The sequence below is a fragment of the Pholis gunnellus genome (assembly GCF_910591455.1).
Source record: "Pholis gunnellus genome assembly, chromosome: 12".
Lineage (NCBI taxonomy): Eukaryota > Metazoa > Chordata > Actinopteri > Perciformes > Pholidae > Pholis > Pholis gunnellus.
The window spans coordinates 21,509,692-21,524,168 of record NC_136539.1 but is presented as its reverse complement, the minus strand read 5'-3'; the positions used below and the strand labels follow the sequence as shown (position 1 = coordinate 21,524,168).

The 14,477-nt window shown below is 40.6% G+C and overlaps 2 protein-coding genes across 2 annotated transcripts; one reads left to right on the top strand and one right to left on the bottom strand.

Annotated features, from left to right (window-relative positions):
* Positions 1 to 2,916: 2,916 nt before the first annotated feature.
* LOC306704478 (trace amine-associated receptor 13c-like) lies at positions 2,917 to 4,149 on the top strand (the record flags this gene model as incomplete). Its single annotated transcript, XM_079170845.1, has 2 exons — positions 2,917 to 3,128; positions 3,339 to 4,149. The coding sequence occupies 2 exons, from the start codon at positions 2,917 to 2,919 to the stop codon at positions 4,147 to 4,149; spliced, it is 1,023 nt and encodes a 340-aa protein (XP_079026971.1).
* A 7,067-nt stretch (positions 4,150 to 11,216) lies between these two features.
* LOC306704472 (uncharacterized protein) lies at positions 11,217 to 14,477 on the bottom strand. Its single transcript, XM_079170838.1, has 5 exons — positions 14,316 to 14,477; positions 13,619 to 13,739; positions 13,071 to 13,276; positions 12,527 to 12,678; positions 11,217 to 11,978 (listed from the first exon to the last, which is right to left on the bottom strand). Exons 1-5 carry the CDS (start codon positions 14,386 to 14,388, stop codon positions 11,901 to 11,903), a joined length of 630 nt encoding a protein of 209 aa, XP_079026964.1. The 5' UTR covers positions 14,389 to 14,477; the 3' UTR covers positions 11,217 to 11,900.

Sequence of the window (14,477 nt, the reverse complement as noted above, 5' to 3'; positions counted from 1 at the left end):
TTTTCACTGCTGGTCCTTTTCTCTGTCACTTTGTCAATGTGTATAAAAATAATTTACTAAAATTATATACGCCTTCTATATATTTTTAGGCTTTGTGCTTTAGTTTGCTGAACTATAGAAATATAATAATAATATATTATATTTGTATAGCGCTTTAAAAGGTACTCAAAGGCACTCTACATAGTAAAGACAGAAACAATAAAAGCAATAACAATATAAAAAAGTCAGAGAAATTACATTATAACAGTAATAAACTGAACAAAAACATACATAACTAGCATCACAGGTTAGAAGCAGATTTAAAAATGTAATTGAAAAAATGTAATTTAATTGAAGTTTTGACGAGGGTTGAATAATGTCTGAGGTGATGGTGAAAAGAGTTCCAGAGGGAGGTGTAGCAATGGAGGAGGCCCTGTCCCCCCCTGGTCCGATGCATTGACAGAGTAGGGGGGGGTAAGGAGGTTGCCGTCGGTGGATCTGATGTTGCGAGTGGGAGTGTGTCGGTGAAGGATATCTGAAAGGAATGAAGGGCCTAGGTTGTGAAGGGCTTTGTATGTAATGAGAAGCATGTTGAACTGGATTGTTTGCTGTATTGGGAGCTAGTACATTAGAGTACAGTCATTTAGCTGACGCTTTTATCCAAAGCGACTTACAATTCAGATGCTATCAAACCGTAGGCACAGCTACGGGAGCAATTTTGGGGTTAAGTGTCTTGCTCAAGGACACAAAGACATGCAACCAGTGGCGCCAGAGCCGAGGCTTGAAATGCAACCCTCTGATTGAAAGATGGCCCTGCTCTCCACTCTGCCACAGTCGCCCAAACTAGTAGTAGTTTTGAAGGACTGAGGTGATATGATCTCTGGTGCAGGAGTGGGAGAGCAGACGGGCAGCTGAGTTCTGGATGTATTGTAGTTTGTTGATGACATTGGTGTATGTGCCGTATCAGTGGCGGGCCATGTAGTTTATACCTGGGCCTTCAGTGCTGTCCTACTACAGTTGAACCAACTTCTAATAACCTCATTTGGACGCCAGCATGACGGGATGCTTCATCATCAACGGCAGTGGCGGGCCGTCAGGGCCTGCAAAGCCTTCTCTGCTGGCCTGAACAGAATCACAAAGTTATAGCTATTTTATAATATAATATTTTTTCTTAAATACATTTAATTTTTTCTTATATGTATTATAATTTATAAAAATATGTTTCCCATCATCCTATTTTCTCATTGCACAGCTACTGTCTTCCTCAGTTGCTCTGCTTCCAGTGCAGCTTGTTTTAAGTAGAGCTTTTATCCAATCAGATTTCACCTCTGTGTCTCTGGGTAAGAAGAGAGGCCCGAGGCCTGCAGACTCACAAGTGCCTCCATGTGCAGTTTAAGTGAATGGGGACGATATTGTTGATTGTCAAAGTGTTCAACCAATCAGATCTTTAGTTTGACATTCTTTGACACGCCAGAGCGGCCTGCTGGCCTACAACTACGTCAGCATTCCGTGCAGCTCTGTTTGCAGGAGCAGCGCTGCAGTGGTGTGCAGTGTGTGGTCAGTGGGCGAGCACGTGACTATTGTGAAACGAAACTTAACTTGCCAGCAGAGCTTAGTTGGAGGAGTAAGAGTTCAAATTGAAAGATATGGAAGAAATTATAAAAATTTTAGGGTTTTGATTGGTGTAGTTTATTTATTTTTTTACCTAGCTTTGTTTTTTCAACACTCAATGGCTGAATAAGGAGGAGAAACGGATTTAGTGGCGGAGTTACTGACAAAATCTTTCTCAAGAAAGACATTTCAGGAAAAGCTGGACATGGTAAGAAATGGTCAGTCAACGCCACAGCTGGCAGCCCCGACTCAGCCAGGAAAAGGATTTGTATGAACGGTATTTTTTGCTCTTCCGCGAATCGCCACCTTAACGTGGTGGAGGAGTTAGAGTGGCTCAGTGATCCTGGGAGCAACGTTGTCCGGGGCAGTAGTCCTTTTCTGGAGTTGCCCAAGGTGAGAGGCGCCGTCTACGTTCCTACCCTCACCTCTGGTCACGAACTCTGGGTCGTGACCGAAAGGACAAGGTAGCGGGTGCAAGCGGCCGAAATGAGTTTCCTCCGTAGGGTGGCATTTCTTAGCCTTAGAGATAGGGTAAGGAGCTCGGACATCAGGAGGGAACTTGGAGTCGATCCGCTACTCCTTCGTGTTGAAAGGAGTCAGCTGAGGTGGTTCGGGCATCTAATTAGGATGCCTCCTGGACGCCTCCCACTGGAGGTTTTCCAGGTACGTCCAACTGGGTGGAGACCCCGGGGAAGACCCAGAACACGCTGGAGGGATTATATCTCCCAGCTGGCCTGGGAACGCCTCGGGATCCCCCAGTATGAGCTGGAAAATGTTGCGGGCGAGAGGGAAGTCTGGGTCAGCCTGCTTGGCCTGCTGCCACCGCGACCCTAACCCCAGATAAGCGGAGGAAAAAGGATGGATGGATGGATGGTATTTCTTGCTGACAGCATCGGAGAAGCGTTGCACATTTTATGGCTGGGTTTGGAGCTATGCTAGGCTAACCTGAGGACACCATAGCATTTGAAAACTTTTCGAGTGGATCTACAACTCAACGAACACTTTCGCAGGGAAACAGCTCCACACGACGTGCGGTCTGCGCCGGCCGGCTCTCTCTTCTTCTTGTCCTGGTCACAACTGTCCTAAAAAGGCAACTCTGGCTAGGTTGTGATGTGCCTTGCTGTGCCACGATACAGAGCATGATGGATATTGTAATTTTTTAGAAAATAAAAGTTAAAAAGAGGAGGGGAGGTGAAATACGGAAAAAGCCCAATGAAGGTAGATGAAACAGTAAGGGAGAAGTTTAGACTCCCACTAACAAAAGGTTGTCCCAAGAGTAAAAGAGCAAGGAGGGATGTGGAGGAAGAACAGAGATTAATCAGTTGTATGACGAGCACAGCAGCATCTTGTCTCCTCTTTCTAACAATGAAAAGCCTTGAAGAAGCCGAACTTTGCTTTCCAGAACTCCTCAACTCCTCCTGCAGGAAGGACATGCGTCCTCACTCTGTATCTATGCTCACTTACATTTTACTGACCTCCATCTCTCTGCTCACTGTGACTCTCAACCTGCTCGTCATCATCTCCATCTCCCACTTCAAGTATTCAAATATTTTATCAATTTATAAAACTGATTAACTGTACAATAAATGAATGGTTAATGGAACAGAAAAAAAAATCAGATCTCAGACTGTAAAGGAAATGTGTTTTTGTGTTTCAGTCAATGCTTTTATCTCTTTATATAATATAATATATATATACCATATGAATTGACTACCCATAATGATAAGCATGTTCTCTTATCTCTTCAGGCAGCTCCACACACCTACAAACCTCCTCCTCCTCTCTCTGGCTGTCTCAGATTTCTTCGTTGGCTTCATCATGTGCTTTCAGATTGTGGTCATAGAAGGCTGCTGGTCCTTCGGTGACCTCATGTGTACTCTGTATCATTATCTAGGATTCATCATTACCGCTACCTCAGTAGGAACCATGGTGCTCATATCAGTTGACCGATATGTGGCTATTTGTGATCCTCTACATTATCCCAACAAAGTTACACAAAAAAGAGTTAAGATCTGTGTTTGTCTGTGTTGGATATGTTCTGTTTTCCTTGACAGTCTGCTGCTGAAGGATAACCTGGAACAACCAGGCAGGTATAATTCCTGCTTTGGAGAGTGTGTATTTGTCATTAACTACATTGCTGGACTTGCAGATCTTTTTTTTACTTTTATTGGTCCTGTCACTGTCATCATAGTTCTGTACATGAGAGTATTTGTGGTGGCTGTGTCTCATGCTCGTGCCATGCGGTCTCATACTGCAGCTTTCTCTCTCAAGTGTTCAGTGAGTGTAACTGCTAACAAATCTGAATTGAAAGCAGCCAGGACTCTTGGTGTTGTTGTTGTCGTGTTTCTAGTGTGCCTCTGTCCATATTATTGTGTTTCACTCACAGGCACCTTGATCGATGCCTCAACTGCTACCTTTGTAATATGTCTGTTCAATTTTAACTCCTGTCTCAACCCTGTGATCTATGCCTTTTTCTACCCCTGGTTTAGAAAATCCATCAGGCTCATTGTTACTCTTAAGATACTGCAGCCTGGCTCATGTGAGACCAACATGCTGTAGAGAAACACTGCATGGTGGCTGAAATAAGACAGAACAATGTACTTGGTCATGGTGGTGAGAATTTAGTAATGCATGTAAAAGTCTTGGTACAGTGACCTCTGTATGAACACTATTACATGCAGATCATAAATGTGTCTTTACATTGTGTACTGTTTCAATGCAACACTGAAATCTACGACTACTCTACTCTAGAAAATGTGTTGCCTGACTCCTGTAAGGCCAACGTATAACAAATAAGTTGAAGAATTTTTTAACTTTCTTGGATCCAACAGGTCTTTAGTTATACTGCGTGACTTTAATGCATCTCTCTCTACTGTTTAGAAAAAGGAGACTGTCAGCATCATGTCATGTGGTCTTTCACAGATTTTACAAATGGTCTGCAAAAATGTTTTAATTTGTCAAACCTTATATTAATTATCTCTTTCAGGTTGTCAAACTGTGTTCAGCTCCTGTACCTACTTTTCCTCAGTTTGGTTAGCCCATACAGTGTGAGGTGAAATGAAATCAGTTCTCTCTTACGCAAGTTTACAAAATCACTCCAATGTACCTTGACTCTGAAAATAACACACTAAATATTTATAATTTTTTCTTCTGCCGCTGTTAAAGGACAACCAAAATGTAAACATTGAGCCATAACCACTCTGTATTCTTTTGGGGATCCCAAACACAGAAATGAACTAAATTTAGAACCCTGCCCTCCGATTGGACAGAGATAGTATGCAGTGGACACATCACTAGTTCAATATTAAAGTTAACAAGATGACTCAGCTAAACTTAGAACAATGTAAAGATTGAAGTGGCTGACTTGCAGGTATGTAATGTAAAGGAACAAGTGTAATTGTGTTTGCTTGGTTTCACTGTTAAGTATGACAGGTTGTAAAGTGAGTATATAATCAGCAGGTAAAAATAAAACTGCTTTACAGGCTCGAAAGACACATTTTTCAATGAGGGACGCCTCAACAGTCAATCCTGAAGAAAATAAGCTGTAAATGTTTTGGCCACCGGATGATGGTACATGCATTCAAATGATGGCCTGCAGTGTTTTCTTGAGAACAAACAACAATAGTAATGTTGAGTTAAAACGTTTTTAAATCCCGACAACTTCTGAAATCAGGAGAGAACAAAAAAATATTGATTGCTTAAAGTCTTTTGCAATCTATGAATAAAGACTATTATACATAAGATGTGATTTAAATGTCCATTGGAGATAATGTTATGCAACACTCACACACAGCCTGCCTCCCTCTCCCCCTCCCTCTGTCACAGAAACACACAGATACATTAACTCTGTCTCTCTTTCGATGTCACACTCTAATCTGCACATCTCTTCATTTTAAGTGCAGTTTTGTCACCCTTGCTCTCCTTTGTCCTGCAGACCAGAAGGCTACTAACTTTGCCTTAGCTGAACTAACACACTTTAACAGTCCTCGCTCGACACAAATATCAGTCAGATTTGCAATTAGGTTTGCGTTGTTCTAACCGAAAATCTACTTGTGTATTTTTGGTAACACTTTATAATAACTACACACCATGAATTATTAGTTAAGTATGAGTAAACACTTAATTCATCCTTTATAATGCATTGTTCCTACATTAACACTCATTAGTATGCAATTCATAAGTTATAAATGTTTTATTCTTGATTAATAAGCTTGTCTATTATGTGTTTCATGATTGTGTTTTCATACTTTGTAAATGAAGTATTATATATATTACAAACCAATTATTAAGGAGTTGTAGATGATTAATAAGATAATTTATAAAGTGTAAGTGTAAGAAAGTATTCATGCATTTATATATAATGATTTAGATATGCACTAATGGTTAGGGACTATGCTAATATATGCTTTATAAACTTGTATTAATACTGCAGTTAATGGTTAATTCATGATTAATTAAGGTATTTCCTACTTGTTAGTAAAGTGCTTCACGTGACCTCATCTAAAGTGAGGACTATTATGCCTTATAAAGCATTTATAAATGACATTGAAAGGCCATCAGTGCCTCAAAACCCATAATTTTTCAACAGAAAAGGCAAATAGACACAACACAAAGTGATCAAGATCATATCAATATTTATTGCAAGATGCAAACAATATGCTGTTAAATACAAACCTCTCAGGCTTTCATTCATGTAAGAAACAAACAAAGACATTCTCCTTCAGGAGAACATGGCTGGATATAAAACATTTGTAAATGTACAACTGGAGCTAACCAGGAGCTTTGCATATTAGTTTACATTTACTTATTTAATTATTCATTTTATACCAAGCATATTGATCTCATGCACTCCACTCATGTGAACAGATAAATGATCATCTAACATTGTCGTTATCGTACAGTTAGCCATCTGTCACCTGGATTGCTCTATTTACAACGGAGGTGACGCGTTAGCGTGCGCCTGCCTCAGGACCTCTAGTGCTAGCTGGAGGGCTAGCTAGATACTCATCGTCGTACGTGTAACGTTACGTGCCAGCAAACTAGGAAACACACTGACGGGCATTGGAGGCCCGTCAACAGTCATTCTTTCTGTCAGGTCCGCGCACCCTTTCAACTGAGGTCGGAGTTTTCCATCGCGTAAGTGTACTTCCGTATCAGTTCCTAAGCGAAACATTTGTCCCACATTGATGACGTATTGAAAGCGGGATTTTGCTCAATTTCACTTATTTCGCTTATTGTAAACAATGAGCAGATTCGGCCGGCTGCCATCGGGATATGCAACTGAAGAACAGTGCGAACAGTGGAGATCGATATGCTTGGTTAAAATGAATAATTAAATAAGTAAATGTAAACTAATATGCAATATTACTTATTTACATAGTACATAGAGGGTGATAAGAAGCTGTACATGGAGGGACTTAGGACCCAGGGGAATGTAGGTGAAGGAAACAGGAAAGGACGGAAGAAACACCACACAAACAGCTGGTCACCGGTTCTTGTGTTAAAAATGTCCGCTTAATAATACTTTTTAAAAATGCGTTAACGCGCGATAAAATAATTGTCGGCGTTAATTAATTAATGCGTTAACGCGATAATAACGCGTTAACTTGCCCAGCACTAGAGTTAACATTTCTCATTTTAAGAGTTGCAAAAGATATTTAAATTTTTATAAATTCAGGTGATTCGATTTATTTTTGTCCGCATTAATGGAGATATACGTGCGTTTTAGATAAAGAAGAATTCATACAGTTTACAATGAGGGCAACTTATGTGATTATGCTAAGCTAAGTGGCTACTTTACTCATTTAGTCAATTGTGAAATGTAATTTTAAATCTTCAGAATCAACATCGTTATTAAACATAATTTATTCATTTTCAGGTGATTTCGACCATATTCCATAATACCTCTTTAATTCTTCACTCTTAACAGGTCTTTAAATTACAAGCTAACTGTTTTCTCAGTTGCTTCAGTTGGCTAAGATACACACAAGTTACGACATAGTCTGTGTGGTTCAACTCGTTTCAATTTGGTGATGCGTAAAAGTCTGATTAGTAAATGCTTGCTTTGGGACAAAGCTATGTTTAAACTTACGAAACAACTGGTGCAACCGGCGCTACATGTCAAAGTAGGCTGTATGCAAAATAGACCAAAGCTGATTTAATCCCCTCATAAACTATATGGTTACAGACACCTACCTGTTCAAAGTCTTGACCAAGTTTAACCTGATTATCTATAAATGCACTTTAAAGTCATTTAAAATGTGATAAATCATTTTAAAATATGGGATAAACAAGTGGAAAAGGGAGCTGTGCCCACGTGTGTGCACCTGTTCTTATAGTTTTTTAAATTGACTAATTATTTATGACAGCTGGAATGTTTCCATTCAAACAAATGACGTGAGATGCTGCTGGTTTGCTTCAGGCAGCTCCACACCCTCACTAACATGTTTGCAATGTCACCAGCTCACAGGCCCTCAGACACTGATGACAGGCTGCCCTTGTTGTTCTTTGTCATCTCCCTGCTTGTTTAACATAATCACCGTGAGAAAAGTTATGTGTGTTTGTCTATTTTGGGACTAATGCTGTGGACAGTGTATGATTGTCAGTACAGCTGAGGATCACATCCTTCTGATCACTACTGTCACTTTTTTTATATTTGTGTATTTGATTATTCTTCTCTCGCAGCTCAGAAAGCGTTTGTTTTTAGAATACATGACCTAAATTCTGGACTCTCTCTAGATCTTAGTACAAATCATGTTTCTATCCCTGGTTTAGAAAGTCTGTTGAATTTATTGTTGTTCTTTAAAGACTACCACCTCCCTCTGTTGTCCATTGTCTGTGTTGCATCTACAATGCAACTTGCTGCTGTCCAGGTATACAGTATGCTGTATACCTGTATACCTATACTGTATATTATAGACAATAAAGTCTCTCCTATCTTATTTTTCTCAAATCCTCCTCTTTGTCATTTCAGTTATATGTTGTTGTTTTTTTCTTCAGTTTTAAATACATTTTTCAGTTTCAGATCGTATTTTTTCAGTTTTAGACTTTTGTCCCTGGTCTGGCATGGGGGGGGCGTGGCATCAAATGAGAGGGGCTTGTAATTATGAGTGACAGCATAACATAGGAGGCTGAGGACCTTCCTCAACCATGTTGCCTTCAGGAAAAGTAGGTACCGTGACAATTATGACCCAATACACCTTATTCACAGTGAAAAACAAAAACTGCGAGACTCTGAGCACCAGCTATCCTGAAGGAAACTTTGGAGGGAACCAGCTACTGGTTCGATTAGTCTTTCACCCTTATACCCAGATCGGACGACCGATTTGCACATCAGGACCGCTACGGACCTCCACCAGAGTTTCCTCTGGATTCGCCCTGACCAGACATAGTTCACTGTCTTTCGGGTCACTGAGTTGAATCCTTCGGGCAGACTGCGCGGACCCCACCTGTTTACCTCTCAATGGTTTCACACCCTCTTGAACTCTCTCTTCAAAGTTCTTTCCCATAAGGTACTTGTTGACTATCGGTCTCGTGCCGGTATTTAGCCGCGGATGGAGTTTACCGCCCACGTTGGGCTGCATTCCCAGACAACCCGACTCCGAGAAGACCGGATCCCGGCACGACGGGAGCCGTTCCCGGCCTCACACCGTCCACGGGCTGAGCCTCGATCAGCAGGACTCAGGCCACCGGGCGACACCATTGATGTGACCTTAGGGAGTTTCAGTTTCTCTCAACATCAGATAACCTCGCTCAGGTGACCAAACTGGGATTCATCAGTTCTAGACTAGCGTCCGTGTTAGGGGTTGCACCTGTTGGATCACCTATTTTCATCTAGTTGGTAACCCCGGCCTCGGCCGATCCGGAATGGATCCCCTCCCTGACCCCTTCCACCCTCTGTCACAGCACCCAGGGGGCGTACATGTTTTGGTGGTGGGAGGAACATAGGGAGGAACCCCACGACAACTACTACCTTACATACATAACCCTAAACATACTTATATACAAATATAACAATTATCCTTTCAGAAATCCAACCAAATAGTTTTGTTTGAATTCACAACGTTAACCATGTGTTTGAAACTGCGCCCATGAGTCCTCATGTGACGAGTTGGACGTTAAATGATCTGTGAAAGCTATAAAATGCACAGACATGATACGCAAAATGTCCTCAAAAGTGCCGTGTTATTTATTCGCCTTCCCATGAGATCAGTTTGGTTGACTACACCAAGAACATAGAACATATTAAAAAGGTACATAGCCAAGAGTTCATGGCTTTTCTGTCAGCTGCTCCTGTTAGAAAGACAGTCAGTCTTGGCCTTCATCATCTCGGACAAACACCTGAGCTTTCCAGATTTGACTTTGGGGACTGCTAAACCACAGAAGGGTCTTTGATTTTGAACAAAAGGAAGCAATTCTGGGTTTCGAGGGGAGAGCACTGACCAGATTAAACATTTTCTCTTATTAGACAAAGAGATAGAGGTAGGAGACTTCATGATACTATAGTTGTGTTATGCTCTCTCTCATTCACACACACACACGCACATTCACCCTCTACCTGCTGACCCGAGCCCATGAGACTGGATTTGTGTCAGGTGCTCTCTCGTGAATCGCTCTCGTTAAGGATTCACACCTTCTTGTATTGACGTCAGATGATTGCAAACTCTTTAATCCCAGAGGGGTCATGTTAAGGAAATCATCCATCTTCCAAAGTAAACACATGATGTAAAATAAACCCATGATGCAAACTCTGTGAGGAGACAAAGAATTTAACCTTTCCACACATGACGCAACCTCGTCTGAAAAAGACCAACAATTACTAACAGTACTCATTAAATGTTGTTTTTTCAATATTATCCTTTTATTCTTTTTCTTGCCCGAGTATTCTTCTCTCGCAGCTCAGAAGGCGTTTGTTTTTTTGTTTGTTTTTTAGAATACATGACCTAAATGCTGGGCTCTCTCTAGATCTTAGGACATATCATGTTTCTATCCCTGGTTTAGAAAGTCTGTTGAATTTATTGTTGTTCTTTAAAGACTACCACCTCCCTCTGTTGTCCATTGTCTGTGTTGCATCTACAATGCAACTTGCTGCTGTCCAGGTATACAGTATGCTACATGATGCTCTTACACAAACCTGCATTTTAAAAGAAACAGGGCCTGGAAATGTGGTTGAACCTGCATACATTTTCTGTTCTAGTCCTCAAAGTTGACAAGATGGCGGCACACATACATTTACACTATATATATGTTTCTAATATTGCACTACATGTTTGTTATTGCACTATATGTTTGTACCATTGTACTGTATCTGTTGTGTATCTTTCTGTTTGAACTTTCTGTTCATTCGTTGATTCTTTAGTTTTTACAATGTGACCAGGGAAACATCCTTTTGCTCCTCTGTGTAATATACTGCACTGTATATAGATGGATGACAATAAAGTCTCTCCTATCTTATTTTTCTCAACTCCTCCTCTTTGTCATTTCAGTTATATGGTTGTCATGTCATGTCTACATATTTAACATTTGTAGCTTTGAGTTTGGAAAGATAGTTTGGATCAGGTTTGCTTTATCATTTTATTGATAAAATGTTTAAAAAAAAAGTATAAAAGAAAATAAAAGTTGATAGAAAAGATAAATGTCATACATTGGGATAAAACAGACAAAATAAGTAATACATGTAATAAAGAATACAATTACTACCCTGGCCAACAGCAGAAGGGAGGAAGGTGGCTCGAGAGTCCGTCAATTATGCATGTATGTATTTATTATCCTCCTTCCTTTCCCTTGCTGTTTTTATTCAAGGGCAGGACCACTTTGGGCCAGACTTGTAGTAGGCTGCAGGTCTCAACATGTTCCAGACCTTGAAGCACCTCCAATTCAGGAGGAGGCCAGTCCAGCATTCATTTGCCCTTCATACAGCTCTAAAGTGCTGCTAGAGACTGGACAGGGACTCACCAAATGTCTCCTTGGGTAACCAGCAGCCAGTGAAAATGTATGATAATAAAGAAAAACATGAATGATATGGATAATATTTGGGGTGTGGCAGGATGGGGCATTGAAGAGGATCTATTCAGTTCCCTTCCCTTGCCGCTCTATTGTCGTGTTCTCTTTTTCCCTTTGATTATCAGAATCAGAACCGTTTATTTGCCAGCGTATGTTGCACATACAAGGAATTTAACATGGTGGATAGTGCATAACATTAAACAATCAACACAGTGCAAAACATTGTATGTATAGCTGCATGAAAAAAAGCAGTGTTCTCTCTCTCTCTCATTGCGTTGAGCATGAGGCCAGTGGTGAGGAAAGATGAGTCAGAACGGTGGATTCCTCGGCTGAGGAGCTTTCCTCATTTCTACATAGGTGGAGTTCCTGGCTGCTCTGTTGCTGCACTGAAACACAGAAATAGAAAAGTAACAGGTTACTTAAGCTTTTCTTTTCTTAATCAGTCGCTCAATGAAAGCATCGTACAGTGATGGAGACTTGTAGTTGCAATAGCTAAAGATTTACTTTGGTCTAAACGCAGTGGGGTAAACAGAGAAACTACGAAAACAGAGATAGTAGAAGTCGAAGCATGAGACTGTTTATAATTGACGTAGTTTCCTTTTGGTGCCCATATCATTTACTCTTTCTTTAAAAATAAAATGCCCCAAAACTTGATCAAATGATTTCAGTGCTTCAGTGACCCTGGTGTTCTCCAGAGTAGTGGTGATTGTCAGTGTAGTATTTGGTCTGAGTCATTAACCAGAGTCAGCTACCTCATGTGTTGTGCTGCAGGAGACAGCACGGCCGTTCAACTTTCCCGCCACATAGCCTTTGAATTCATCAGGTGTGTTTTTTTATTAAGTGTTTTGTGGTTTCTTTTTATTTTCAGAGACAGAAAGACACACAGATAACAAGACGTGCAGTGAGACTGTGTGGCAGACAGACACATAGTCACCCTCAGTCTGATGTAGAAGGAGGTGATGACACAGCTGTACAGGAACATCAGAGCCAGCAGACCAATCACAATCCAGAAGAGCTGAGGAGGCTGAGGAAACTGAGGACACGGAGAAGGCGAAGGCTGAAGTAAGCAGGCCGCTTCCTTTTGACCTAAAAAAACAAAATATGGTAAGGAAATATCCTGTTTGTACTTCTGGTTTATAACACAAATACAGTCTAGATGTGTTTGACCAATAGCACAGACACAAACACTAGTTCCCACATTTAAAATCATCAACGATGAACAGAGAAGTATTTGGAAAGTGAACATCTAAATTACAAGCCCCTTAAAGCTTTATTTAAAATGTTAAGTCACAAACATATTTCATTCAGTTATTAAAAACAAAAAGGTAATAACTGTCATTTAACTTTGTTTTTCAATTAATCAAGACAATGCCTGTATAGAATATGAAAGTGGACACATGTGTGCTGCATTTGACAATATTTCTTCATAGGCTTGTATTAACATTAGCGTTACAAATCCTTCAAAGGGTCGAACATACCTGGCAGTAGTTTGGTTGGCGTTCCTGTCTTGGTGTGATCTAGTTTATCTTTTCTCACTGTGACCTCACACTCGTATTTCTTGGTCATGGCCTCTGGCTCGATGTTGAGCATGATGAACAGCCATGTTTGGGGATTCTCTTGGTGCATGGTAATGTTCTTACAGTCTTTCTTCCCCTTCTGGCACAGCAGCCTAAGTTTGTCTGTTCTGAGAGTGGACAAAGATAATCTCAGTATGTCTCCCACCATAGACCAGGTTTTAGAGATACACTCGTCCACTTTCTTGCAAAGAGTTGGAGACACGAAGACTGCGAGCACACCAGGCCAAGAAACAGTCCCCGACATAACCCCCGTAAAACGGCAAACTGCAATCCAGAGAGTGTTGAATGATGTTTGGTCACAGTTTTATGTATTCATTTGTTTTTTTCTTGCACCTGTTTGGTTATTATTCAGTGGTATCAAATTTGCACCGTGTTGGGGGACGTATTTATGCAGATGAGGTGATACATTACAATTCTGGATAAAAAGAAATATAAATTAGGATACGTACGGTGATATGACGTTGAGTCGAACGTCTTCGACCGAGTTGGCGTTGGCCGTGTGTTCACAGCTGATGGAGGCTGAGCCATCTGGGTTTACAGTCCGATTCTGAGGCTGAATCACCTCAAAACCTGATGAGTGAAAAGGATTCAGCTACTCTTTAAAACCTTTTGGACCCTACGCCTTTTTTTAGGCCTTTTCTCGAATATTGTAACCCATACAAAAGAGACTACAATTATGTAACTACAAGGTCTATTTTAAACATTTTGATGCTCGAATAACACTAGGGATTGTGAGATTTGATGAGATGAGTAAATATTGTGTATATGTTACTGGTTAATAGTAGCTGAACACAGCAAACACAGCAAACAGGGAAAATTCCCAGGTTCGTCTGAAGAAAAAGCACTGTAATTTATTAAAACACATCAATAGACTGAACAGTGTATTCTTTATTCAGTGTGTTAATACACCGACTGTGGCTGCTGTGTGACAACAAATCATTTTACCACAACTGCGGAAGCAGCTCAGCTTGTGCAAAGAGCAGCGTATGCAAAGCAATGGTCGACATTTCATTGGATCATTAGGTGAATTATTAGGCTATTATTGGTCATATTGCTTTTATTATAATACACCACATAAGTATAAGAATTAAAGGTAAAACTATGAAAATCGCTACAGACGGTATTTGGTGAAATGGAGCGTCCTACCATGGCTTCGGTGGAAGATGAAGCTCAGATAAATTGTGAAGATGATGAAGATGTTAGAGCTGCAAGCTGTCATCTCAGCGTCTCGGCTCCTTCTCACACTGCGGTAAAAACTGCAGAGAACCTAACAACCCGTCACAGAACAAAGACACCAGAGTTAACTAA